At 45.2% G+C, this 27,591-nt stretch overlaps 1 protein-coding gene across 1 annotated transcript in view; it reads right to left on the bottom strand.

Moving 5' to 3' along the window:
• The window catches only part of LOC144142169 (arylsulfatase I-like), a 52,104-nt gene extending 24,824 nt beyond the window's left edge, over positions 1–27,280 (bottom strand). Inside the window, exons 1-4 of the mRNA XM_077673552.1 lie at positions 27,118–27,280; positions 11,076–11,192; positions 8,439–8,598; positions 1,531–1,643 (exon numbers count right to left, since the gene is read on the bottom strand). Coding sequence (XP_077529678.1) covers positions 1,531–1,643; positions 8,439–8,598; positions 11,076–11,192; positions 27,118–27,147 — 420 coding nt within the window. The 5' untranslated portion in view covers positions 27,148–27,280. The remainder of the gene's footprint in view (positions 1–1,530; positions 1,644–8,438; positions 8,599–11,075; positions 11,193–27,117) is intronic.
• Between the last annotated feature and the right edge of the window lie 311 nt (positions 27,281–27,591).

The raw sequence follows: 27,591 nt of genomic DNA, 5'->3' as shown, positions 1-27,591 counted from the left end.
ATGGTTGGGTGTATAGATGGTCTTGTGGACAGACAGACAGACGGACGGACGGATGGATAGACATAAAGATAAACAGAGCAAAATGTTTGCCTTTAGCAAACCGAAAAAAGAGTATCGCTTTTAAACATTAGTGTCCTTTAGACCCGAACCTACACATGGGCAATGAGGAGCATCGCATCGCATCCCATGGCTACCCTATAACTAAAGCCAGTAGAGAATTGGTGGCGTGCACCGAAATGTGTACGCAGGAGGATTTGTAGTACTGGGCCTATACCAACCGAATCCGCGAGGGGCACCGGACCCGAGTTGTTGCGTTGGGCCCGGCAACGCTTTACTTAATGAACTAACAGGCGAATATGTGATGGAAAGCTGGGAGTGCTTGGCATTGTAGTTGTTTTTTAAAGAGAATAAGAATAAAAGTAGAGGTCAGACATTTACTTTTTGCCGGCTCTTTCGTGTGTTCCCTCTTATTTTCGGGTCTTTCGTGTGTTCCCGGATAAAAAAGTGCCATTTTTTATTTTCAGTAATGCAAACCCGTTTGGAGGTTCATTATTCTTAACCAGCGGAAACCTTCTCTCGTGGTGATATTTCTTCACACTCCCACAGATACCGTTCAACCCCAAGTTGCTAGTACTTTGCCTGAGCACCGCTGATTTTGTACAGGAGACTGGGTTTACGGTAGTCGGGAGTCAAACATTTAGACGGAATAGCAAAATCACACAGTTCTCCAAACGATAGTGCTTTAAGACATCGAGTCGACTCAAAGGGAAATACTATCCCAACTGCCTCAAGCAATCTTTATTGAACAAAACAAGCCTGAAAAAAAGTCCTTTAAACGCATCCGACATTCAGGCTGGGGAGGTCCAAGAAAGGTTTCTGCTTAAATAAAGGCATCATCTGTACCTACAAGCAATGGCATCTTTGTACTTACAGATTGAAAGACCACAGCACCGAAAACCCAATACAGCCAAGACATTTACATCATAAAGGACTCTTTTGGCATACCTCAATTTAATTGCGGAAAACTGATTAACATTACTATGCTGCAATAGAAGCTAAAACACCTTCTTTAAACAGTATGGCCGTAAAGCTATTGCTTACAAAATATTCAATACAATTTATTTTTATTCTACTCTGGAACTTTCCCGTATGCAGATTCCAAGCATTAATTTGAATATAATATTTGCTGAATATGCGATGTCTCATGCACTTCTTTTCTTTTCCAATACAGCGAAAAAACAAACACGTCGATATTTCGTTTCCCCTGAAAGCACCATATAACAACAGTGTACTGCAGTAAACTTCTTATTTTGTCAGTAAACATGCTTGGAGATGGTTGGTTATAATGTGGTGAATCAAACAGCTGCTGGGTAAGATTCAAAAAGCAGTCGCAGAGACAGTTATGAGTTTGTGAATTGATCTGTAATGACACAAAGCATCAATGGTTATCTATCCCTTGATGTTGATGTTGGCTAATTTTTATTTTTATAGCCGATAGGCCCTTTACTTTTACTCTTACTTGGTGCTTACCTTTCCCACGCAGTGGGTTTCGTATCCCAAGTGTTTCAGATGTTCGGGAAGAATCTTCAGGTGAAGCGGTAAGGCAGCTGGTTCCATGGGAGATAACGTGCGGTGTTGCATACCTTTTTTAAAATATAAATTTTGATACAAGTGTTAGTATGAAGAGAACAGGGACAGCTTTTCTGCTAGTACAATGTGTAGTAAGAAGACAGGAAGTCTTCCCCCGAACTTCTTGGCGCGAGAAACAAAATTTACGAACCGCTTCGGGGTATTTGAAATGAAATAACTATCCAACAAAATTAAAAAATTGGCAAAGGTTCTGTTCACATATTCCAATGTTAAGTGACAGCGCCCAAAAGAAAGAATACTGCTCATACGTTGTGCAAATAAATGAAAAATGTCAAAGGCATAAATGATGTGTACTACTTCCTAAAACATCAAGATCCTTGGCACGACATTCAAATGACACCGCAAGTCATCCGTACTATCCAACTGGCTGAATCAAACCACAGCACAAGTAAACCCCTGATGAGGCGCAGCTACGCCACTATGTGAGGCACCAGAAGGAGAGCGCGCTCGCACTGGTCCCGGCCAGCATCATATCCCACATATTGTACTCTAACCCCTCCACGGCCATATCGACGACAGAATTCAAAGTATAGTTTCTTTATTACAGTTGCTTCCACAACCGCAACAATGAAGAAACGTTTCCCCTAGGCGGCACGTTAGGCGGCGCATTTGCAATCGACGTGTTGTAATCTTTGTAACGCCGCTAGCAAGCTACAATCTGTACCATAAAAATCCCATGGTTTATCTCAAGTTTGCTATAAAAGTTCAGACTTTTATGAAGAGCAGTCTCTCTGTATAGACACCACCGACGACCCAACACGTCTATCCGCCGCTTCGTACGTAAACTCGGGGTGCTTGAACACCTCGCCGTAATTACTGGCAAATTAGGAATTGTTAAGACACCTTCAAAATAAAGCTACGCTGAAGGCAAATCACAATTTAATTGTCTGAAGCCTGAGGGAACGGACGACGTTTAAAATGATTACCAAAAAAATATCCGATTGGCACAGTTGGCAATGGCCACGTGGTACTAGAGGAAGCAAAGTATAAAATGGTGAGAATTAATGCCATCCCTATGATATATAGGTGTTGCCAGTCTGTTTAGAAAACCTTCGAGGTGAGTAGAAGCTTCAGGGGTTTCAGAAAGATTAAAAATAGAGCGCCGACATTGTTGATACTGCACCCAAAATCGCAATTTTTGGGAAAGCGTTATGTCCTAACGAGGAGAAAAACCCGGCATTCTAAGCTGCTGTTGACCCAAAACTCCACTCACCCGAAATTTGATATATTGGTTAAAGGAACGGAATTGAAAGCCTGGAGATGCGAAGTGACACGCAAGATGATTTACCACTACTATGCGGCTACACCACATAGAAATTGGCACAGAAGGATGACTTAGGTGTGCTTGCGTGTTTAAATGCGAAGGCATGGTAAATTTTCCTGGAGTTATATTTCACCAGGGTGTCGTGCTTGTGTAAGGAAGCTACAAAATAAATTCCTATCTGCTAAAGAGGCTATGAGGAGAACATAGAACTTTATTTCAACCAGGTGGCTCTTGGTAGCTCACTCAGCTTCATTCTGGCCACAAAAGACGGTTTAATCAAAAAGGCGAGAAATATTGGCAAAATCCTTAACATCATGCTGAAGGGCTGCAACATAACAAGGGAACAAGTAGAAAAGAGCGGCATTTAAAACTTCAACGTTCAAGTGATGCAAGTAAAGGAAACAAGAGGCGTCACTCCAATCGTGAACTCATGAGGAATGTTAACAGCGCGAATAGAATCTAATGGAGGATTAGAAAACAGGTGGGTCACAGAAGAGCGCTGTGTCCAAAGATATATGCAACCCGTTTCATCGATTGCATACGCGACGTGGTTTACGATATCCCACTGAATTGTGGCCATTTATTTATCGCACAGCCTTTCCGATGCTTCAATGAGCGGTCCCCAGTCTCACCGGAGTACTCACATGTTTAGGCGGTCACACGAGTTACCAGTGTTAAAGATGCGGGTATGAGCCACTACTGCAAAAAAACAATGTTACTGAAGCGGCCCGGCAATAAACTGACTAAACAATTATGAAGCGAATTACATAAAAAAAGCGAATGACAAAGGCATAAGCGCACCATCCTTGTCACTGGTTGGTAAAGGCATCACATTCTTTGACGGGTTCCTTTAGTTATGAAATATGTTTGCGTGATGTTTTTTACATAGGTTTCTTGAACTCTCGAGAGATAAAAAGTTTGTATATAGAGCCCATCTGGGTCATACATGTTTTCAAATTCTCCATCGCACTTTATTGGCCCCCTTACAAATTTTTACGAACATGAGCCAACTAACGGGCACTAGTCTCGCTACCTCTACTTTTGTTTCTTAGTGGTGGCTTAGGCGGGTGGCCGCTAATCAGACAAACAAGATTCTGTGACGTCATAAAGCAGGGGAGTAGCCACTGCTTTATCTGGTTTCTTTAATAAATCGCCTATTTTAAGTGCGAATGCACTTCGTAAGCGAGCCTGAAGCGTCCGCCGCCGTCCGCATAGCAACAGCTGCGGGTGCGCGCGCTCCTCGTCTTCCTTGGCAACGGGGGGAGATGGGCGCGCGCTGCCTGGCCGCTGACATGGCACATACCCACGTGGGGGATTGGCCAGGAATCTCCTCGTCTTCCTTGGCAACGGGGGGAGATGGGCGCGCGCTGCCTGGCCGCTGACATGGCACATACCCACATGGGGGAAAGGCCAGGAATCGGGCGTGAGAAGGGCTAATGCACCCGCTTAAAGGAGTACTGACACGAAATTTCAAACCTGAGATCCGCTCTAGCAATCAAGTACAACGACAACACGAATAGGTGTCTGTGAATAAATGCATCTTTCTTTCTTTTTAGTTGTGTGTGTGTGTGTGATCTCTCTTTCGCGAACATTACCGAACCCGCAAATTCGACTCGTGCATTCGCACTTTCACATTCTTCCCCTAGGGGAAATGCGGGGAATTTTTTAGCAGGCAACTTCGTCATTATAGAAATTATACCCCAGCATGAAAAAACCAGTAGTCCTACCAATATTCACTGATTCTTGGAGGATTTTCAACTTGATTTGGGAAGCTTTTTATCTTGATAACTATCACATTTTGCTGGCTATTCTCACGACGCAAGGAGTTTCTCCATAACTTGAACAAAGGGCACAGTGCGTAGATATAAAAATCTACTACTCCTGTATCGAAACCACAACAAATGAGGAGCACGAAGCTTGGAAAAATCAAATCCAACACCAAATGATCCAACCAGGAAGCAAACACCTGTTTCTTATCGGCAGGATTGACAGGGCTTTCATTGGGCTCTTTAGTGCTTTACTGGTACGGACATTCCATGGCTTTGCAAAGATTTCAATCAGTGTCTTAGACGGATTGGAGTATTTTCTTTCTGATGCTTTACGTCCATGCTACCCTCTCGAAATCCAAACTTTGCGACCATGGTGGGAACCGTATTATTTTTCTTCACTTCACCCATGGTCACCATCATCGCCAAGGAAACTTGGCAGTTCGTTTCGGGTGGACTATAGACGTCCCCAGTCCTTGGCTTGCCAGTGCTTTGCATGCGCGTGCCTACCTTGTCAATGAAGGCACTATTCCACGTCTCTCTCTGTTCCTTGTTTTTTTCAATAATTATATAATAATCTCTTCTTATAACGAAATCGATTTATTCGAAATATCGCTTAATTGGAAATTTCTTCTGGTCCAAACCCAAGAACATGCATTTTAGGCCGCATCCCTCGAACCCCACGAGGAGCTTCACCCGCTTAGAGTGAAGTGGCGAGTGGGGGCGTCGCCGAGCGGCGGCGACTCAGCGGTTAGTCAGACTGTCAATGATGGCGGGTCAACGCAAGCTAGTGTTTTGCCCGCGATTTTCTCGAGCCGGTCATGATGAAATCGCCCCATCCTACTTTAGACACAAACGGTCCAAATGCAGGATACGGCCATTGAATTTGGTTTCTAGACATTGGGCAATGGCGTGGACGAGATGGTGTGCGAACACCGGCACTCGTTCCATGAAATCAGCAGTGTCGTCGACAACAGCGCACAAAAGACTCTTGTGTTGCAAACTTAACGGCTCAACAGCTCAGCGAAAATTGCCCAGTGATCATGCAAAGCCCCTAGTGCAAAGCCGGTCGGTTTTCACGGTTGCGGTCACTCAGCGCAACCGTGAAAACCGGTGAATCATTTTTACCTATATGAGCGGTGAATCGTTTTTAGCTCAACAAAGACAACCTTAAACTCGAGCTATAAGTTTGTGGCGCTTTCCAGCGCGAAACTCTCGTAGCGTTCCGTGAAGTCCGCACGCCACCTATAAAAGTGGCCACAGCCACTGTCACGTTTTTGTACGGCGGCCACAGCGCCATGTATTGCTTGGCCAAATTGGAGCAGAAGATGCTCGCTCCCGGCGAGAACTTGAAACAGGAAAAGCTCACGGCATTTTTAGCCCCTTTATAAAGTTTTTCTTCACTGAAGACATTGTGCTTTGATTCCGCGCAGCTGTGGCGCGATTAAAGCTCACATCCTCTAGCTTATTCGGAGTTGTCGCAAATATAGAAACACTGCTTATAACCGAATTTTAGCCGTCCCGCTGACTACGTTATAACGAGGGAGTACTGTATATGTGGCATGGCTGAACCTAAATGATGGTTTAACTGAACACCCTTTAGTTTTTCTTCTGGGAAAACAGAGGACGAGAACGAGATGAAGGCAAAAAAACACTTCTGAATACAGAGGCTCCCGCCGACATGAAGTGCTTAAAAGTAAGTTCTGATCAGGCAAAGGATCTTCTGCGATCCCCAAGGGTAAGAAATTGAAGAAACCGAACATATGTCTCGGCGCCGGTGCAAAGGGATATGATATAAAAATGCTTCATGATATGAAACACTTTACGCCAAATACGCACATCGATTATATTGTTTCTGAAATGTGCTCTACATTTGGCATCATTGCAAGAGCGACGTGCATTTCTCTTGCTATGGTCAATCATCTGCTCTACAACATCCACGCTCTGCTCCAGCAAATCATGGTCTGATTAATAAAATAGTTTTTGCCTTTTATATATTGTTTGAAGCTGTTGTGGTGGAATTAAAGCTGTTGTGCTGGAATCCCTGGGGAAAAAAGCGAGACCCAGAATTCGGGCGACCGAAGAAACTTATGTTCGCACTTGGCGAATATACCGTCATACCTAGGCATTACGTTACGCGTTGCCCGTTTTATAGAAGCAACGACAAGGAGAAGCTGTTGACAGTGCATTTCGGTGATTTCCGAAAACTGTAGTCGGTTTATGCCGGAACAAGACCACTCTTGAAATGTGTACTCTTTTTCGGTTTTTGCAGCGTTAGAACCTCTGTTTTGCTTTTCTCGTGAAATTACTTTTTTATGTTGATGCTGAAAATATGTTAAAATTGTGGTCAAATTATAACTCGAATACCTGCACTGCATTATCAGCATACTGTAGTACATGAAATTACGGCGTATGGATCTGTGGCAGTTCCCTTAGAACCATCAAGAGGCTGTCGTGGTGCCCATTCCGAAACCAAGGAGTGACCGCGCGTTCATGGCAAATTTATGCCCATTGTCTCTCACGCCATCCTTCTCTAAATTGATTTAGCTGATGGCCATAACTTTGAAAAGTCAAGCAAGTACTTCCACCTGGCTCAAATATGGTTGGACACCCAAAGCAGCCTTTACATCCCACGAAAGTTACATCGAGCGAGCCGGTATCAATGCCCACACATTCCGGTTGCTATTGACTTTCAGAAAGCTTTCGACACCGTAACCCATGCAGCGATGCTCGAGGACGTTGTGGGGGCTTATCTTGCCTAAGCGCACATAACAGATCCGCCCCGGCTGCCACGACGCCATTGTCTTCAGCAATTGCTGCCAATGAAGGGTTGCTTCGGGTGAATTGCGTTTAGCTCCTTCGAATTTATAATAGGGATGTATTAGCCAGCGGCTAGCTACGTGACTGGACCTGCATTTCACTCATTGGGAGAGTCATACGAGGTAGTCACGGTTATTCTATTACTGAATAAGGCTATCGAAGTTGCAGAAAAAGGTTCTTTCCTCTATATTCTACACGGTACATAATAAAGGGGAACGGAAAAAAAGAAAGAGGACAAGCAAGTTATTTTAATTTCGGATGAGCAACGACATGCAGATTGTTGAGTGGCGGTTGGCAGAAGATGACGGGTAACAATATATCCTGGTGAAAAGGACATTGTAAAGTTCACACCATAACTGGCGTACTAAGCCATCCTTGTTCAACGACATGGTCGACAAGGAATGCTGGCTGTGAGTAGTAAACTTGAAAAACGTTTCTCACATTGAGCGTGAAGATTAATGCACTGAAGTGTAAGGAAATATTATCGTTCTTGAATCTTCTGGCAGCTTGACAGCTTATTTTTTCCCGCACCCATTTTCTGGGAGCTTGATAGCGCATTGTTAACACAACCCACGTTTGCTGTTTTAGCAATCAGTACGTGTTCCCCCTAAAATAACTGAGAACTGCGTGCTTTGGAAGAACGGCCGCTCCGTATGAGTTTTCTACGTGCCAGTGCTAGTTGCATAGGCCACATTTTGCGGAAATGCAGAATCTCAGCAGGTCTCTTAATTTCTTTTGGTATACACCTTACTTTATCGTAGACCTTACTTTATCGTACTTTATCGTAGACCTTACTTTATCGTATCGTAGTTCGCTGTAGAAGATCGTGACACAATTAGAGCACTTATGTGGGGTGCTTTCAATTATAAATCAGCTTCCCAACTTTGCATGAAGGGCTTTCATGCGCCGGTTATAAGAAGAAGCGACACCTCACCAACCTGTGTGGATGGGGTAGAGTCCAGACATAAGGCTCCCCCTGGATGGAGAACAGAGTGGCTGCACGTAGTAGTTGTTCAGTATCACCCCTTCGCTGGCTATGGCGTCCAGGTTGGGCGTGGGGATTTGAGAGGAGCCGTACAGGCTGATGTCGGCAATGCCCTACGTAACACCAACGACCATTACCAACCAAATCACGAGTTCCTTCAAACAAAAAGTACACTGTTCTACTATATTTGGATCTATGCTTAACTACAAGCAAAGGATTGTTCTGGTGACGTAACGATGCAGGTCCCACATAAAAGATATGCTCTCTCACTCCGCGATAAGTATAATCTTTTTTTATCAGTGATTAGAAATAAGAAATGCAGAGAAGCATCTAAGTAAATAGCGCGGATTATCCTCGATATATAAGGAGCGAATCGCGCCGTAGGATTGCACTTATGCTTGTTACGAGGAACGGTTCGGATAAGCACACATTAAACACAGCCACGTAGAGTACAGTGTGTGTGAACGTGAACATTTGACAGATTTCTCTGTAGTGGGAAATTTACAGCTAAGAAATATGACTACAGGCTCCAACCGAGGGCACAATAAATTCAGAAGCTGACGTTTTGAAACCAGCGCGATTCCTTCCTTACGGGTGACTTGGGCCACGCTGAAGCGGCGTCCATTACTTTTTCAGCGAGGTCGGGCTGTCACAAAGATATTCGCTGAGGAGCATAGCCCGTGCGTGTATATGGACGGCATTCTCGCAATATAGCAATTAAGGTTTCGTAGAGTTTGGTGAATGTGCCACGATTCAAATTGAAGCCTCTCCCTCGTTTACATTCAGTCCCCGGGGACGGCCGTTCCGCCAGAATGAACTCTGTGGTCGGATATATCGCAGTGCTTGGCGACGGCGCTACATTCTGGTTGGCAAGTATGGACCCGTGGTATGAACTGTTGGGCAGTTTGGTTATACGCAGTCGGGCGAGCTGGTCATCCACCTTCGCACGCCGGGCTGGCTATTCGAACTGTTGAGTTGAGCACACATCAGTCAGGGTTATTATTGAGGATAAATGTTGGCTTTCGTACATAAATCATGAATTGTGCACAAGAATATTTGCTGTTCCGACTCGGCTTTCGTCGAATTTGTTTACACTATACATTGCACAATAAAAGGTTGAAAAGTTTGAGCAATAAAAGTTTGAAAATTTCGAAATTATGAACCAGTGGTACCGCAGTGCATTTGGAGCGTCTGCTTCTGGAACATGCGTTCCGCGTTTGGCGCCTCTGGCGTGCCAAACCCAGACTATAAAGGAACCTGTAACACGACAGATAAATGCTTTAGATCATTTCTTTATGCCTGTATGTATTGTGAAAGCTGTAATTATAACCAGCATATAACCGCTCTACGTAATTTGCTGATCGCGCAAGGCATACCTTCAAATTTATGCTGTGCTTCTGCGGTGGGTTTGTTCAAACTCCCGATCAAATGCATTTATTGCGGCAACTGAAGGGGAGCCAGCCGATAATGGCGGCATTACTTGAACAACGTTATTCAAGTGCTGAAGCATCCCGGCGGCCAAGAAAAGGTGGAAACATATTTAAAGTAAGTTTCTTTGTTTTCAATTACGCGGAGAGCAGTATATCTTGGTGTGGGTACCTCGGGGCCTCCATTCTGCGTACTGGATGCTCTTTTTCACTACCGTTTAAAAGCATGTAAGGTTTCGAATAAAGTTCATAAAAGTTTGACAGTCTGGTATTGTCTTGGTGGTTATTATTTTGATGGCCGTGGCAGGAGGAAACGTAGTGGAGTTGGATCGGTGAACCTGATCAGTGACTGCGCTAGGATGGTTATATTATGGCTGGCATGGAATGGTTAATTGATTGTGGTGACTACCTGCAACGATGACGAAGTTGGCGATAAAACCTGAGTAGCCTCATCTTGTTAAAGGCGCTTACCATGACTGTATCCTGAGTAGCCTTAGTGATTGTCTACTGAGTGGCCGGAGTTGGAGGTAGAGAAGAAGTCGGAGTGTAAAATTAATTGCAAAAAGAGAGCTCTTTCTCTGGACTAGCAGAAAGAGGATGCTGGTCGGGGCTCTGGAGGTGGGGCTCAGTTGGGGTGGTGGCCACGGCAAATACGGGACACCCGAGGGCTGTTACGAAATTTACTTTGAGCAGACGCCGTTAACGAGGAAAATACCTTCAGAGCACTTGGCGTATTGGGCGGCCAATAATGGCAGTACAAAGTGTTTCAAAAGACTCGTACGGGTATTTGTACTTTAAGCTAGGAAAATCCGCACCTGGGAATTTCTTTCATCCAGTGTACAAACCATGCCCCAAAAACGAACTGGGAAAGTCCTACTTTTAAAACAAAGTTTGCTTTAGAGCCAGCATCACTGAGTCCAAAGAGCACTGCCGCACAGCCTCTTTTTGGCATCTGGTATGTTTAGCGATTAATGTTATCTGCTTCACGCGCTGCATTCACCAATCGAGCAGGTTTTAATCAGCGCAACGGAGTAACTGTTGCGGACAAAAGACCACTAGTTATTCAGAGAAGCAAATCTCCAGCAAACGCTCACAATGAGTCTGGCAGCGGCCAATAATAGCATTTGTAGCAACAAAATAACTAATGACACAGCGTTACTTACGAGATCATCGGCAAGAATAAACACAATATGGGGTGGCCTGGTGTTATGTCGAATGGAAGTTGCCATTGTTACCCCGAACAAAAGTAGGAAGGCTGCCATTTTTCTGAGCGACATCTTCTGAAATGGCGTCAACAGAATATTCAGACAGAACTTGAAGAGGCATAACAAATAACGTGGTGGAGGTTGCAGAACCATTTTAAGCAGCATAAACCATCCACGTTAGATATATTAAAATCAACCACCCACGTGCTGTAACACTAGACACCGTGGAGGCTACGGCAGTTTCAGGGGGTTTATAAAAGAAATAATGCCTAAATGTGTACTTTAGTCATGAGGGGTGCGTAAAGGGCCTAGTATACATCATTCAAACACTGATTCTTCACCATTTTTTCAAAAACGAGAATTTGGCGTAAATGTTCCTGCTTCGCAGCAACTAAAGGCGGCGACCAATGGCGTTTTTACCTCTGTGTCACGTAACGCCTCCTCGCCTACACGCCCTTCCGGATCCTCAGCCTTCCTCCTTTCGATCTTCAATTCTGCCTCTTTCGCCGGCCCCTTATTTTTCCTTCCATCCACTCTCCCCACACCTTATCCCTCACCTGCCACTCTACTCCTTTCTTTGTGCATCCCACTAACGGTAAACTATTATACTAAATTTCTGACTAGAACTACCCTAGCATCTATCATACTGACTGGGCATGCACACGGACGCCTAACCTTGCCCCATACCCAATCCACCCCTGCTTCGTGGGAAAGGAGTCTGGCCGACTCTAGCGAGTAAGTACAAAGGAGACTCGTCGAACGCGAAGCGAAGGCCCTGTCGGCTATCCCGGGAGCTCCGAACTAAGGGATTCTTGTGCAAAATAAAGTTTTTTTATCTTCTTCCTTCTGTTGCCGCTCCACTCCCTGTATAAATGATTGATTCATTACTCGCAACGAGTGCCATCCCAAAAAAAAGTCGATGTTGTACGCTTGGCCTACTTGTAGCGCTGGTAATATTGACAGGTTCAAAATAAGCATTGTGTGTCGGTTCAGGTCGTAGCTGTCCTATGCTGTTTTCGCCGTTTTGCAATTACCCTTAGTTCTTCTTGTGGTCAACTCAGATCTCCTGTTAGTCAACTCTTCAGCCTTGAAGTTCAGATATGCGCTGCGTCTAAACCGTAGGGCTTCGCGAAGGCAAATATTTCCCAATGTAACATTGGACGAATACAGTTGAATTCTCACACGATGTGCCCGATTGTTTCTATCCTTTCCCCAGACACACGAAACATACGAATATTTTGCGCGTACTTTCCTCATGCCTCTCCTCAATTCACTTATTTCCTATGCCTTTGTAGCTCCCTTTTTTCCCTGTCGCGTTATTAACCCCGCGGAAACGGTACCAAATATTCCCCCTTTTCGGTCCTCACTTGATTACCGGTGGGCTATTCGCAATTTGTGCGTGATAGGTCGAGTGGTTGATGTGTCGCCTATAAACCACGTGACCTTCTGTGACCCCATGGTGAAGCAAGATTGGGGCACTGGTCGAAAATCAGAAATGGTCAGTTAAAGTGACTCTGATTCAACGACACACTAAGGAGCAGATACCCTAATAGCCTTTCTTGCTGATTCGCCCCAGCGACAAACAGAGAGTCAGAAGAAAAAACAAACGTTCCGAGGGACCGACTGACGAGGAGTAAAATTACCCTACATTTTTATCCAGAAGCATTACCGACGTCGCTTGCTGGTATCTTGACGCGGTAAGCAATTGGCAATTACGTTTCCAAAAAAAGGTCGGGTTTACCCGTTCCGCAATTATCGCGTTACTGCAGGCACTTATTTATGTGGTGCACAGTAAATGCATTGTGCCATGTGATATCGCTATTGCTTTTACTGCGAGTGATTTCATCTGAAGCTTCAACTAGACCACGCTTTATTGCCCGCAACCTCCACTGAAGATACCCAGACACAATGTGAATCCGAACACGACGTCTCGCCATCGTGAGAAGGCCAGGATATCGGGGGGTAGGGAATGGCTGGTCTAAGGTTTGCGGCAGCAACAGGTATTATACGGGCGTTGAATGGAACAATTTCTCCGCGCGCGCTTTTTTGAGGATTGTTGTTGTTCCTACGCGATGTCACATCTCTGCTTTGCAGGTCCGTTCATATAATCGAAAGGGACATCCTCGGGGAAAATGGCAATTTGGTGGGCGACAAAGTGTACTCCCTGCGAGTCTTCCGGCGTGTTTACACTGCTTATTGCTAAACGCTGTTACAATGTTATGGCGAGCACACGTACATTTTCTTCCTTGTATTCCATCTGTACCAGCTTGGCAACGTAGGTGTGTTTTAGCTCAGCGGTTTTGGAGTCCTCAGAGGTTTAGTGCGAGAAAACTATTGGCCGAGTGCTGCCAGGGTTGCCGAAAATTAACTGTGCCGTGTTTATTGAAGCCAGATTCGTGAGCCCTGTTTTTAAAGCTTCTTCTGTTAGCCTCCCGTATATCGTAGTTTACTATTGACTTGCGCTAAAACGGATGACTAGCAAAGCAAGCAGGCGGTGCGGGAATTAAACGTCCCAAAATTTGGCCTAAAATCAATTGTTCAGTTTTAATGTAATCCTGCAGCTCTCACTAAACAATCGGTGTAGGATGTTTTCAGGCCCAACGGAAAGGCTACATGACGTTAGTCCTTACATACGCTTCTAGGCCTGCGTTATGGTTTGAGGCTTTACATCGCCAACCACAGCATTTAAAAACTTTCTAATTGTACTCAAGTTAAGTTGAGCTGGAGGCAATTGTTCTAATTAAACTATCACCTGACGCCGTCGTGAAAATATTCATGCCACAAAAGGTTGCTTCGTAGGATCAATTTATGAGTGGTCGTTGCAACAAATTGCGCATTTATTTCTTGTTTCCTCGGATGAGTCATCAACTTTTCCGGTGCTCAAGATGACTCGTATAAGGAATGGAATCATACGAGCTGAACCTTCGCTACCTTAGTGCCTTACCCTCGCGGGCTACTGGCATTGCTCATAAAAGCTAGCCTCCACCATCATTGGTTGACCTCGTAACGCCTCCATATGAAATGGTGACACATACCCCACGGTACCTGCTAGTATTGCATTACAGAGAGACATATTCACGGGTATTTTGTTCGGAAAAGGTGTATCCCAAACGCTTTAAAAACGTGATGCCTAATTCAGCATGAGTGAAACAACCAAAGAATGATAAAATCACTTTGAGCGCAAGCTGTTGGAGGGTCGATCAATAAAATTAGTGTCTGGGCTATGAATGCTATGTGCGTAATCTGAAGGCAATCCATGTGTTACAACCCCGCGATTAAACCACACGTGCAATGTTGCATTAGAAAACGCCTTGTAGGCAGCAATGTAGGTACACCGCATTCGCACGACACCAGGGTGTCGAACCGGACTTTTTTCGGGTTCGGTTCGGGTTCGGGTTCCAGCCTTTTGGGTTCGGTTCGGGTTCGGTTCTAGAGCACCATTCCGTTCCGGTTCGAACCGGTTCGAACCGGTTCAAACGGGTTCAAACGGGTTCGAAGAAAAAAAGCAGGCGTGTTTTTTTTCTGTTATTTTTTTTTGTATTCGTTTTCGTTTCCTTATCAAGGCGGCATGAAAACAGTCATAATGAATGTTTCTTTGTGCAAATATTTTGCCTTGGCCAAACTGAAGCGACCCTGCAACACTTCTTTCAACTTTTTTCTAAATGCTTGCAGAAAGTAGTCAACCAACACATCCTGTACTTAGATTAGGGGGGTCGCAAAGTGCCTCAGCCAAAAATTACTGCTCTCTCCTCATCAGATAACTTAGAAATATGGATAAAATATTTTTCTCTCCTTTCCGGTCTTGGCGTTCTTCGACCGCTGAATGACATCATTACAGCGGTGTAGCGGCAATTCACTGGCTTTTCTTAAGTTGCAGAATAGAACACATTTCATAGCCACTTTAAAAAGAAAGCCACAAAAGCGAAGCAGAAACGAAAGCTGCATCCACCGCGACGAGCAAATCACGCACTGTTGCTCTTTGCTGGCAATTGCTATAGTTGTCGCAGTGCTTCCAGATGCGCAGAAGAGTGAAAGCGTTTATCGAAAGTGTTTGTTTGTTTCTTTACTTATTTATTTATTTATTTATTTATTTATTTATTTATTTATTTATTTATTTATTTATTTATTTATTTATTTATTTATTTATTTATTTCTTGTTGGGTTTAACGCGCTCACCAACGCAGACGATGAGCCGCACCGTACTGGAGGGCTCCGGATTAATTTTGACCACCTGGGGATCTTTAACGTCCGCCGAAATCTCCCACACACGGACGTTTTCGCTTTTTGCGTCCATCAGAAAAGCGGCCGCCGCGGCCGGGAATCTAACCCGCGTCTGTGTGCTCAGCAGCGCAACGCCTTAGCCACTGAGCCACCGCGGCGAGTTTATCTAAAGTCTTCAATAGCTCCTTTAACTGTACAAGCTACTGCAAAACGTTTTCTATGGTAGTTTAATGAGTTTCTGGCGCCCCCGCCACCTCCTCAATTTTCGTTGGCCGCTAAGTTCGGTGGCCCTGCGAGGCTCGGTGTCAAACATTAATTGTGCACGGCTGGCGAATAAACACCGACGAGCACAGCTGCTCGCGGTCAGTCACCGTCACCACCAGCAAGCTGCGGGTCGTCACTCGGGTGGAGGGTACTACGGCCCTCCCACGTTAACAAATGCGGGCCAAATCGTGACAGATAGGTCAACGATTACAACAATACCTGAAGCTAAACGAAAGGTTCGTTGGGACACTTAATGCTGCCTATTTGTATGAATATGAAAGCATTACTCTTTATGGCCGCAAGTTTACCTTTATTAATTTAAGTTGGTTCATTTTCATGATTTAATTTTATTTTATACTTGGCTTATACCACTGCGATTTTATACACCACAGTAGTTTTCCTGAGGAAACAAAAAAATATGGCAGACGATTACGGTAGTCGCTAATGAGCGCAGCGGAACTGTAGTCTTCTCGGCGACGGCGCATAGCTGCTGAGTGATCGCGTCCTCAACAAATGCACGACGGCATGCGGTATACTCTGTTTTATCTCGTATGGGGCTGCTGCCATGGAGCATGTCTCGCGCGGTCTGGAAATTTCGCCCTCCCTTCCCACTTTCGCCATACTTTCGCCCTCCGCTTTCCTGCTCGCTCTATCTTCGGTGGCGTCTTCGTTCTCTCGGTTACAACAAGGCCGACGCTGAGAAGCTACGCGAAACCACAGGATCGGGCGATTAAGGGTTGCACTCTAACGCATTGCACTTTATAGCCCCTCTGTGCCGCCCTGTGATCCACTCCCTTCGCCGACCGCTGACTGGCCGCACATCGTCTCCAAATAATGCGTCTTCGCCACAGTCTTTTCGAAGGTGAACATGTACCCTCCTGGCCAGCGGGCAGCGCCCCGGTGCCTCCAGCGCCTCCCCCATCGGTGCATCCTAACCAGTATCTTCTGGTAATGGGCAGCCTCCGTGCAGGCAGCCTTTTGCCTCGACCTACTAAGCAGACGACCCGTCCGTCCACAACCGTTTTTGGTACCCTTGAGTGTCGCCGTGGTGGGGCATTTTGCGTCTCTCCTACCCCCCCCCCCCCGGCAGCTCGTGACGGGCCGCCCCACGTCCCCAAATCATGCATCGTTACCGGAATGTTCTGCCTGGCAGGCAGGCAGGCAGGCGGGCAGGCGGGCAGGTAGTTTACTGGCAAACGGGCGGTCTCTTTGGCGGGCAGGAGAACGTACGCACCCGCCATCTTTTTTTGATCGATCATATGTTACACACGCACGCACGCGCGCACCCCTATTTTCGCATAATGAGGCAACAAATATACATTGTAAATAAATCGGTTGGTCTGCTACGCTTTTCATCTACCCCAAGTTTCAACGGAGCTTTGGCTTTAACACGAAATGATTTGCAGTGCTAGAAGTAGAAAACAGTCCGGCGTCGGCGTTAATTTCCGACTGCCAAGCGTGGCAGGTGGCATTTAGAGCAATTTCTTTCTGCTCATCTTTTATCTGCTAAAAGAGCTGTTGGAAAGAAAGAACGGCTATAAAGGCTCATTGGACGGCGTGTATAGGATGGCATTGGATAGGGAACACCCGGAGATAGGACCTTTCTATGGCCCTTCAGCGACCGGTGACAGCGATTGGGCTCTAGGAAAGATGATAGCCAAGTGAAGTCACAAGCAGCAGTAATGATCACTTGTAGAGACAGAGAAAGAGAAAATGACGTTTAATTAAATCTAGGCAAAGGTTCAGAGAGGCGTCCTCATTCGAGGGAACCGAATCGACAGCCGTTTCCATCAAGAGCAACTGATCTTGAAGGCCGGAGCTGGCCATGGCTGTCTCCCAACTCTCTGTGGAAACGTGGAGGTTGGGTGGATCTACGGTACACTTGTCGCAGCCGCCTACTATGTGTATGAGGTTCCCAGGCTCTCCACAGAAGCGACGAAATGGATAGTTGTGTCCCGTCAAAGAGGTGGAGTCTGGTGGTGCGTGGGAAGGTGTATGCCCGCAGGGCACGGAGTAATCTTTCCTGGTTAATCGGTAGCGATTTGTGCGGGGAGGAATACGTTCTACGGAAGAGGCTATAGTGCTGAGTAACTTCCCGGTCAGTGACTGCAGGATGCATGCACTCGGGCATGGCTTCATCAGCGCTGGCTAAGCGGGTCAAATCTCGAGCCACGAGGTTGGTGATCTTGTTTGCCGGGGATGCCAGTACGAGCTGGTGCCCATACAATCGTGACTGTCACATTGGTGGTTTCTGATTGGTCATTGGAAGTATTGTAACATGCAATCGATTGTTGGCAAAGTTGGGCCACGCCCGCTAAGAGTCTGTTATGAGAGTTTTGGCGCCGCTTTGTCAGCTTAAAGGGCGCTGTGTTCGGGGGTTGAGATGCTACACCTGTGGGAGGCTGCAGAACGGTAGCACAAAGAAAGAGAAGGTATTGAAGAATGCTATCGGGTGTCTCTTGCATCAAACCAGTTGATCGTTCCTCCCTTTTTTTCTCTCAGTTTAGTTTCTTTCCAACTGTCTCACCTCATATAAATACAAGTTTTGATAACCCTTTGATGAATATGCATTAGGCAAGTAGTTATTAACTTTATTGCGAGATGTTAATTTTTAATATAGAAACAACAGAACAGCGCAATACGGGCATAAAGAATGAACTTTTTAGCGTTCAGGTGGTCGTCACATAACTTTGCGGCTACTGTTGCTTGACAAAATTTCGGGATTGGTCGAGAAGAAGAATGCTGCGAAATTTCCAAATGCCAGGGACCCCAATGATATCATGTGTGGTCCCACCGTCTAATCTGCCTTAACTGGCTCTCTAATTCCTGTAATCCAAATTATTCATCCCACCAGTCCAACTAATTCACATTAGCTCATTCACTCACCTAACTAATCCACCCCAGTCTACCCGCTAACCCGCATTAATCGACTTTAATTCATCCGCCTTTAAAGTTTAAGGTTGAGCAGATTCAAGATAACATGAAAATGCTATCAAATATACTTTAAAAGGGGAAATTAGGATCCCCATTTTTTATATCTCATGTTCTCTTAGAGCAGTAACCAAACGACACAACGGCACTGTATACAAAAAGAAGTGACGTTAATTTAGAGAACTACGAGTGTTTGTGTCTCAGTGCTGTTTGTATATAACTGCCCATTCAAACTAAAATAAGTGAAATATATGAATTTATTGTTGATGGTGTCCCTGAAGGCCTTCACAAGCGGACATGGATGCATGTGAATTAACAACACATTAAAAACTTTAGACGATTTTAAATACCATGCAGATAGAAACCATGAAGAATATTCCATGATATGTTGCCTCGGAATATGCGTTCTAACTTAGGTTATGCTAAATGCAAAAGACAATTGGTAGAGATGGCCAGTACGTAACGCAAACTGATAGTATATACGGACAACTTCACATTAAATTAAGACAACTTTAAACAACATTAAATTAGGACAACTTTACATTAAATTAAATTACATTCAATAGTAAGAAGAGAACATGATGGGCCTTGGGAACTGCAGACTATAAAAAATATTTCATGGTTCCGTCTGGCGAGTGGCAAAGCTAGGGCACTGAAATGGAAAACTAGAAATCATATTTTTGAGGCCCCGGAACTGGTTCGGAACGGTTCCTTTGATTCGTTCCGGTTTGGGTTCAGTTCCAAAATGGCGGAAAGTTTACTGTTCCGGTTCAGTTCCGGTTCCGGGCAAAAATTCGGGTTCGGTTCCGGTTTTCGGTTCGGTTCCGGTTCCGGTTCAACACCCTGCACGATACAGCGTGGTTCTTCTCAGCGAAGCCATCTGTTTTAATTTTTGCACCACTGATGTCGCTGTCTACATAGCTTCTTATGTGTTGCTTACTTGATCGAATGTGGGAACACAACTTGCTTGGCTACAGTCTTCGTCGAACACACCGAAACATTCAGACAAGAAGACAAGAAAGTGAACTTCTTACCGCAATCCCCCTTCGGCCAGACATGTCTAATTCGGCGCCCCCACGAGAGCACAATGAGTTAACTGCACTGTTTGCATGATGTTTGCAGGATACGACTGTTTTTGATACTATGAGAACGCAGCAGGCCGCAATTTTCGCAGTTTACTACTCTGGCAATCTCTGTGATTGCATGACCCTCCAACATACATGACAAAATAACTGGAGGTTCCAGCTATCCTCGTGGTGATCCGAATAGCGGAAGTACTAAATAAAAGCATAAATCATTAGAGACTCATAGAGGACACTATACAGTTTTAGGAGGCTGAATACGAAGCGCTTCGGTGAGCAATTCCACATCCATAATGCACCACGCTAACAACATCACAAGGACAGCCGGATCAACTACGCACCATGAAAGAGGCACACGAACTCACTTACCGTGCTCCTTGTGACCACGACTACCGCACTACTCTCTTCAAAAAAAGTTAATGAATTCTTATCTTATGCCTAAAAACACAATCTTTCCCGTTTCTACAACGTGCTGTCACTGCCGAAGAATCACAAACTTTGTTGACAAAAAACCAACGCAGTTGCCTGAACATCCACGTACGTTACAATATTCGCTGGGAACATCAGACATTAAGTTAGAACTCTGCGAAAATAGGTAAAGCTTCGACCCTCCGGCGCACAACCAAGCCTTGTCCAAGAGTATGGCCACGGGAGAAGAACGTTTCATTTTTTCGAGGCATGGGGGTAAGATTTGGCACTTGGCAATTGTCTTGGCAATCACACTTGGAAATTGTCTGTATGGTTGTCGATTTGTGTGCACGGAGGATGGCGCAAACTCTCTCCCCCGTGTACCATTGGTTGGTCTCAAATTAATAATATTCGATGCTTTTCCCCCGAAATACAGCACCAGTTCCCGGACCGCGGTAGAACCTAGACGTGCCTACAATCAGCATGTTTCTTGAGGTCGTTGTGACCCTATCCTAATGACCAAACGCACAGACCCTGCTAATCAACCCACGATGGGTGTCCCGGCCTTGGTGAAGTCGAAAATGGGAGCAGCTTTTTGAGAAAGTTGCTTGCTCGCGAAATAACAAAAACCGTTCAGCGCACCAGGCAAGATACGCCGGCAGTGAACCACGACAGGCGTACTCAGGCTGACCATGAATAGGAGGCAGGTATTTGAGCGCACATTCTGCCAAAATAAAATAACCGGTCACAAAAAAGTGACACGCTCCCAAACGTGTAGCGAAGCAAAATGGACGGATCAAATGTACCTCGAAATACGCGCTCCAAATAGATCTAGAGGGAACGGCAAATTCGTACACCTTCTCTCACACTCAATGGGTGTAAATACCAAAAATCAAGCACGTCTCCCTCTAGCGATGACGATGGTTGAATGCGAAGCATTCCCGTGATGAACTGTTTAGTTGGCCAATAACACAGTGCGTGTATGTGCTACTCTGGAGGCACTCAATGCAACGCCATTCTGCTCGCGACAGGTTATTTGGTTGTCGTGTGAGTTTTCCAAACCGCTCCAATCCTGTCAAAATGGCGCTATCGGACAGACGCCGGCTTCATAGCGCGAGGGACCCAAATTGCTTTCCGTCTGCGGGAAGCGTTTTTTTATTTCACTTCATGCACAATCATTCATCATCATCATCAAAAAAAGTTCCCTTCCTGCATCAGTGAGGACACTGACACTTCCCTTATTAACGACCGGTACACTGATCCAACCAGCTAGTCTAGGAGTCAAGCCATAGTATTAAGAGTTATTCACAAAAGTACGCGACAACAAAGTACCAGTTACCTGGAATCTACAAGATTGCTGTAAGCAAGGAAAACACGCGTGGCGCTAAAGGTCACATCCACAGCGAAAGCCGAAAAATTAACCAGGGTATTAGGCAGACAAATAGCTTTTCACAGTTCCCTCAACGGCGACTCATACAAACTAATGCACAAAAAATGACGATACCCTGATAACGATTACGAAAATGACTATTCCGGTAATTCCGTCCGATCTCAGTTATATTGACAACGGGAAAAAGCTTTCTGGGCAGGAACGAACGACCGCGTGCGTTAGTTCCGTTCGATATCAGTTATAGTGACAATAAAAAACAGCTCTCTGGACAGGAACGAACGACCGCGTGCGTTAGTTCCGTTCGATATCAGTTATAGTGACAATAAGAAACAGCTCTCTGGACAAGAACGAACGACCGCGTGCGTCTTCCTGAGGTACGACTCTCCTAGATCTGCCATTACTAGGGGGCCACATCGAAGTTTGAGTGCCGCTCACTTATGACGACCTACTACAACTAAAGTGTTTCGTCGCATCTCTTTCCCACTGCCGCAAACATTTCACAAAAGAGGAGGCAGTGAATTGGCGCCTACTGCAAAAAAACATCTGCAGTTAGGCAATCCTACGAACCTTGCAACACGTGCTTCAAATAACCGATGACTGCTCTCAATTGACTCAAGTTGGTGCCACGTCAGATGTGGTTGTCCCAAAAAAGACGTGCTGGACTTGGAGGCATTGTGAAGGCCTCGGAACTCATTAGCATATCGAGTTGGGTATGGTGCATAGGGTGTTTCAGCGAAAACTTTCGAAAATTCGTAACAAAGGGTCTTCGAGAAAAAAGAAAATCTGCTAGCTGCAGCCGAAGCCAAAACGTACTTATGGCATGCAAATTGGTAATCTGGAAAATGAAACTCAACTAATAAACTTCTTAAGCATCGAAGTTTGGTGGTATTGTCTTGTCAATGGCGATTTTGTAGCCCCTGAGAAAACAATTTAATATCAAATTCCAAGACAAAAAGAAGTCGTTGTTTAAATCCGTGCAGTGCCAGCAAACCTTCATTTTTTCCGCTCAAGAACGAAATTCTGAGATGGAAGAGCGGGAGAAGTCTTCAGAAACCTATTGGGGACGTAATGAAATGACTGCGGCGGCCAATATGAGATGCACGTGTTATTACCACTAGCTAGAAATCCTCAACGTTCAGCGTAGGAAGCAGCCGGTGTTATCTTTTGCTTACGCACGGGGCGGGAGGCAGAGGCTAGTCATTGCAAACTACGCAGCTGCTCATTTTAAACTGCTGTTAGGCACTGGCCTGGCGCTCTGTTAGTGCACGTACCGTCGCAAACACTTTTTTATTTTGCATTTCAAATAAGCTTGCTTCGGTAAAAGAATAAAGGCGTGCTTTTGGGACAGGGCAGAGTTTTGTATTCCGGCGCCGGGATTGTTACATGCAACTGTCAGGAGTTATTGTTACGTGGTATCGGCTTGACACCTAAAATAAAAATAAAAAAGCTATCCGTAGCTTACAACTTTTTGTCATTGTAGCGCGTCGTTGTTTCGTACGATCTACCGTCCGACCTTACGTAAGAAGTTATCCGGTAGGAATAGGAAATCTCGACTTCATACTATGTTTGTCTCTTTTGAGTCATCGAAGAAACGGCAATGAACAAAACTGGTTTATTTGAATGCTTCATTTGGTTGTAGACGTATTGGGGCCCACCATCATAGTAAGGTCATTTTGGACGACAGCAGAGAATATTTACACGATGTGCTCAAATTGCTTTCTGTTCACTGCGACGCATGGGCGGAGGCTCTGTGTCATGGAGTTCATACCAGATAACAGGATCTGTCCGGGAATGTTGTCGAGGGAGCTTCTCCGACGTTGTGTCATATCTCGAGGTTGGCTGGTTCCGTGTAGGAAACCTCATTTTTAACATTTCGTCAGGCAAAGAAGTTCAAGGGAAAAATCGGTTGACCTAGACGGCTATGACGTGGTTCCACAACACCCAGTTTTCTTGTTGGGAAAAGGCTCGTCGATGAATTTAGAAGGCAGTGAAGAAAAATGTACAGGGGCTTTGTTTTACTGAAAACACACTTTCTATAGCGCGACCAGCGGTCACCTTGAGGCAAACACAGAAAGGACGTTTTGTCCTTCCTTTTGTTCCTTTTAAGATGCACTCTGTGCGCTTCTCTTCTGTAAGATTTCCGTTGATGAAGTAAGCACCTAAATTCAGCCGTTATAATTCCAGACTCTATACGTTTGCTGACCACCTTACCTGCTGCTCATGCTCTCGAAGCAAGGATTGATTGCACCAATAACGGGCGTTGTGCAAAGTGATATTCCATCCCTGCTAAATTGGGCCTCGTCAGTCCAAGGCAGTCTGTTGAGACATTCCGGATCTTCATTGCAAAAGGCGTAAGTCGCCAAAATTAAGCCATTTTGGAACTGTGCATGGTCGCACCTTTGTGCGACGGCACACGTGATATGGGGCTTGAAAGGGACCTCCAAGCTGAAGCTTAGCCGGCTCCATGGCACTGGCAATTTCCCTGACGTTTGCTTCCGAACTGACAGCAGCGTATGCCAGCACATCGATGATGAAATCATGGGTTCTACCATTTGGCCGCATTCTTTTCTGTGCACGGACTGATCCAGTGGTTATAAACCTAATAAATATCGATACGTACATCAGCCGAGCTGGCACAAGACTGTCAGGATGTTTGGCAGCATACAGCATCGATGAAGCTGCGCGTAACTTTGCGCGCTCACATAGGCCAGCTCAATGTCTACTTTCCAGGCAAAGGAGTACTGGAGTTGAGCTGGCGGGGCCATTTTCACAATATTAGCGCTTCGGCGTCGCTAATCTGGATCCTCAAATAAACGAGGTAAAAGACATGGTCGATATAGCCATATCTCACGCATACCCCGAAAACAAACTCCTTAATTAAAAGAAACGTACACGCGTTAGTAAATCTGGTGCTAAAAGCGACAAAACTGTAACAACATGTAACCACTGCCACGAAAGCCCTGCTCACACCCCAAATGAATATTTCCTTTGTCTGATGTGCTTTCTAAAAGGCCGCAATTATAAACACACATCGCATGAACCTAGCAAATAAATGAAGAAAAGTTGACACCTCAAATCTAGATCGCCTGGCAACCGTACCACAAGTGGTCGATAGAAAAGAAAAAATGGCCGCGTATCTTCTACTTTCGTTGCAAATGTCGTCAAAAGACGACAGTCTTATGGACTTTTACCAAGTAAATGCCTCCCTTCGCTTTCCCTCTCCCCTCTCATGTTGTTCATCTTGCGTCGCGCACCTCCCAAGGAAAAAACACCAAAGGTTTGCTTAAATCGTTTTAAATTTCCCGCGTTCGACTGATCCAGACCGGGTGACTCGATGCCAACGCTGCCGTACGGCGAAGACGCGCGTGAATTGAGGCGCCCTTCTTCAACGCTTATAGAACCGCGTTTCCCTACTCCGCGTGCGTTGCATGCAGAACGTGGAACCTATCAGTGGACCCATTCGTAACTGTTGCCGGTTGATTTCTTAAAATGGCGCCAGAACCAATAGAGGCGCGGGTGACAGCAGGCGACGGCGGAGTGAATGTTTTTTCTGCAGTTGATAAAATTTTTAATTTCGGAAAAGTCAAGCATGTACGATTTTTTATAAAGGAACACTGCAAATATCACTTCTGTATTAATTTGTTGTCTTATATTTGCGCGATGTCTTGTTCTTCTTCAACAATGTTGACAAGTATGAACATTACACCGGACTTGGACGGGTAGATTTGGCTGTGACTATATAAGAATATTGCGCAGGCATTGTTTCACTTTGGCCGGGTGGCTTAATCAAGTCACAGACAGACGGACAGACAGACATACAGACAGACCAAAATTTCTGGGTTTAAGTTGCCCAAGAAAGACTATCGTCTTTGAAACTTCCGGCAATTCTCGATAGGGCTCCCAAAACTTACGACTGCGCATTGGACGATGGTTCGCCTCTTTCTTGCGCCTACCAAGAATAGGTACCACGAGCAGTTGTCTAAGGTGTTTGGTGAAACTCTCGAGCCTGGGAAATAACCAGAGACATTCCGAATTGGGCACCAAACGCACTGCATAACGCAATCAGCAGAGGTTGGGTTTGCACTAGATTCTGGCGCACCATGTGCGGAGCGTTTCGGTTTCATGCGGAAAAAATTACTTGATTTTGGCGGGCCGCAGGACTTCACAGTGTGCCTTTTTCTTGGTTTTGAAAACTTATACCGCCCATTATCTCCGTGGCCAAATCTCGCCAGTGGCAATACTCGCCAAACTTCGCTAATTGAAAAGTTCATTAGACCGTGTGAGTTAATCACGTATGTAATTCGCATCTTTCTCATAATTTCTTACGTACGCTGAACTTTATAGCTTGCTGTTTAAGAGAATTTGTAATTTCCACGAAAAACCTACCATTAGGAATTTTTGACCCGGTCGCTGAACCAACCTGTGTGTAGGCGCACACGTAAATGGCGAAAAGTCGGTTGGAAACTAGTGCTTAGATGAGACTCTGGGATGTTCCATCGAAGACCAATAAAAGGACCCGAAATGTGGGAAAAGGGTGTCCCGGAAAATCAGCCTGCAGTGGCTGTGAGCAGGTTGAAGACTGCCAAAGCTGCTGGGAAACTGAATAAGGCATCCGCTGACTTGTGAACACGAAGACCTACTTGTGGCTGCAAATGAAATTGTCCTATTCCTTCGACAGATGTTTACCAGGATGTGGTTACCCAGAAATGAGCCCTGGGAGGATACGCGAAGTTGAGTTCCCCAAAAAGCAAGATTGTTCGTAAAATTTAATAAAAAGAAGTCGAAAACCGGTTAGGTACGTGATTTCGTCGAACCGGAACTGAACCGGAAAGAAATAAATTTGCCTGAACCAGAACACTAACTGAACTGGTATTTTTTTCGGTTCGACACACTGGTATTTAGATACAATCTCTGAGAAAAACAATGTCGATCATTGCAAATGCCTTAAGAACTATTTCTAGGATAAAACGTTCAGGCTTATACCTATGTGGTAAGTGGATCGTTCTGAAAGCACTCTGGATAGATGTGTAGTGAGCTACTAATAGCCTATGAGTGAGCGGCATAAGACCGGTACGTACGGCGTACGGTAATTTCTCAGTGATGAGAAGCTTAAGAAGTGCAAAGAGACCATGGAGAGATGCAGGATTTAATTAACTCTTACACACAGAAAGAAGCCATTTAATAAGGAAGCCACAGGGTTGACGCCAGTTTAGGTTGATTTAGGACAGGTTGAATTCTCCGGGGCTTCTAAGTTAGCGTACTGGCAAAGTGGGAAACGTACTCATTATAGAGTATGAACAATATGCAAGATCATGACAACGGCAGGCAGAAGCCTCCATACAAAGGATTGCATAAAAAATCTTTCTTAAAGAAATTTATTGGAGAGCACAAGTTAAGGGATATTAATAGGCAATGGGGCAGGCTTTCGTCCAAACCACGGCGTAACCACGGTGACAGCTACGATGCGAATGATGATGACGAGGAGTATAAAGGTTTTGGTAAGGATGGTAATTAAAATCCGCCAACTTGACCGGTTTTAGTTGGACCCCTTCGGGGTTCGGCCCCGCGACAATCTCTCCTACTTCTTCGCTTGCCCACACACCTTTATGGCGTTTCTTCATTTGCTTTAAAGTATATATTCCTGTGGTCATCAGTAGAATAAATTAAGCGCAAACATTTTGAGTAGGGGCAGAGAGGTTCTTACCAAAATCGTCGCCATGGAAGGCATGTCCATTTTACTGACGCTGCCGAGCGCTGTAAGACCTGACGGTGCCTCTACGTGCTTTCTGCAGCCTCTGCCTAGCCGGTATACGCCAACAACCCAAGCAGATCGCAGCCGGGCAGTGTGCGCCTAACACACAGCTTCGAAGCTCAATCCGGGATATTTTCACCATGCGCTGCAACCGCCTTTCCAAGCGGAACATTTGCGAATGTGCAATGCATTTTTATGCTATTGAATTTCCGGCCCTTCATTCAACCTGTGCGGTGTAACTGCTATTTTATGTTTTGGCTTTTTGTATGCCTTAGGTGGTTGCAGAAAATTCTTCAATATGGTAATGTGGGACTGAATATTATCCTGTACATAAAAACAACATAGAGCAGTAGCATGAAATATATTGCCAGCTTTCTCAGGCTTTGATGCAACCTTATAGGTGCACGGAAACATAAATCTTCTATA

Source organism: Haemaphysalis longicornis, unplaced genomic scaffold (assembly GCF_048455015.1).
Source record: "Haemaphysalis longicornis isolate Haplotype H1 unplaced genomic scaffold, Haemaphysalis longicornis Haplotype H1 scaffold_6, whole genome shotgun sequence".
NCBI classification, from domain to species: Eukaryota; Metazoa; Arthropoda; class Arachnida; order Ixodida; family Ixodidae; genus Haemaphysalis; species Haemaphysalis longicornis.
Note: the sequence above shows the minus strand (reverse complement) of the source record. Positions and strands in the feature narration are given on the sequence as shown.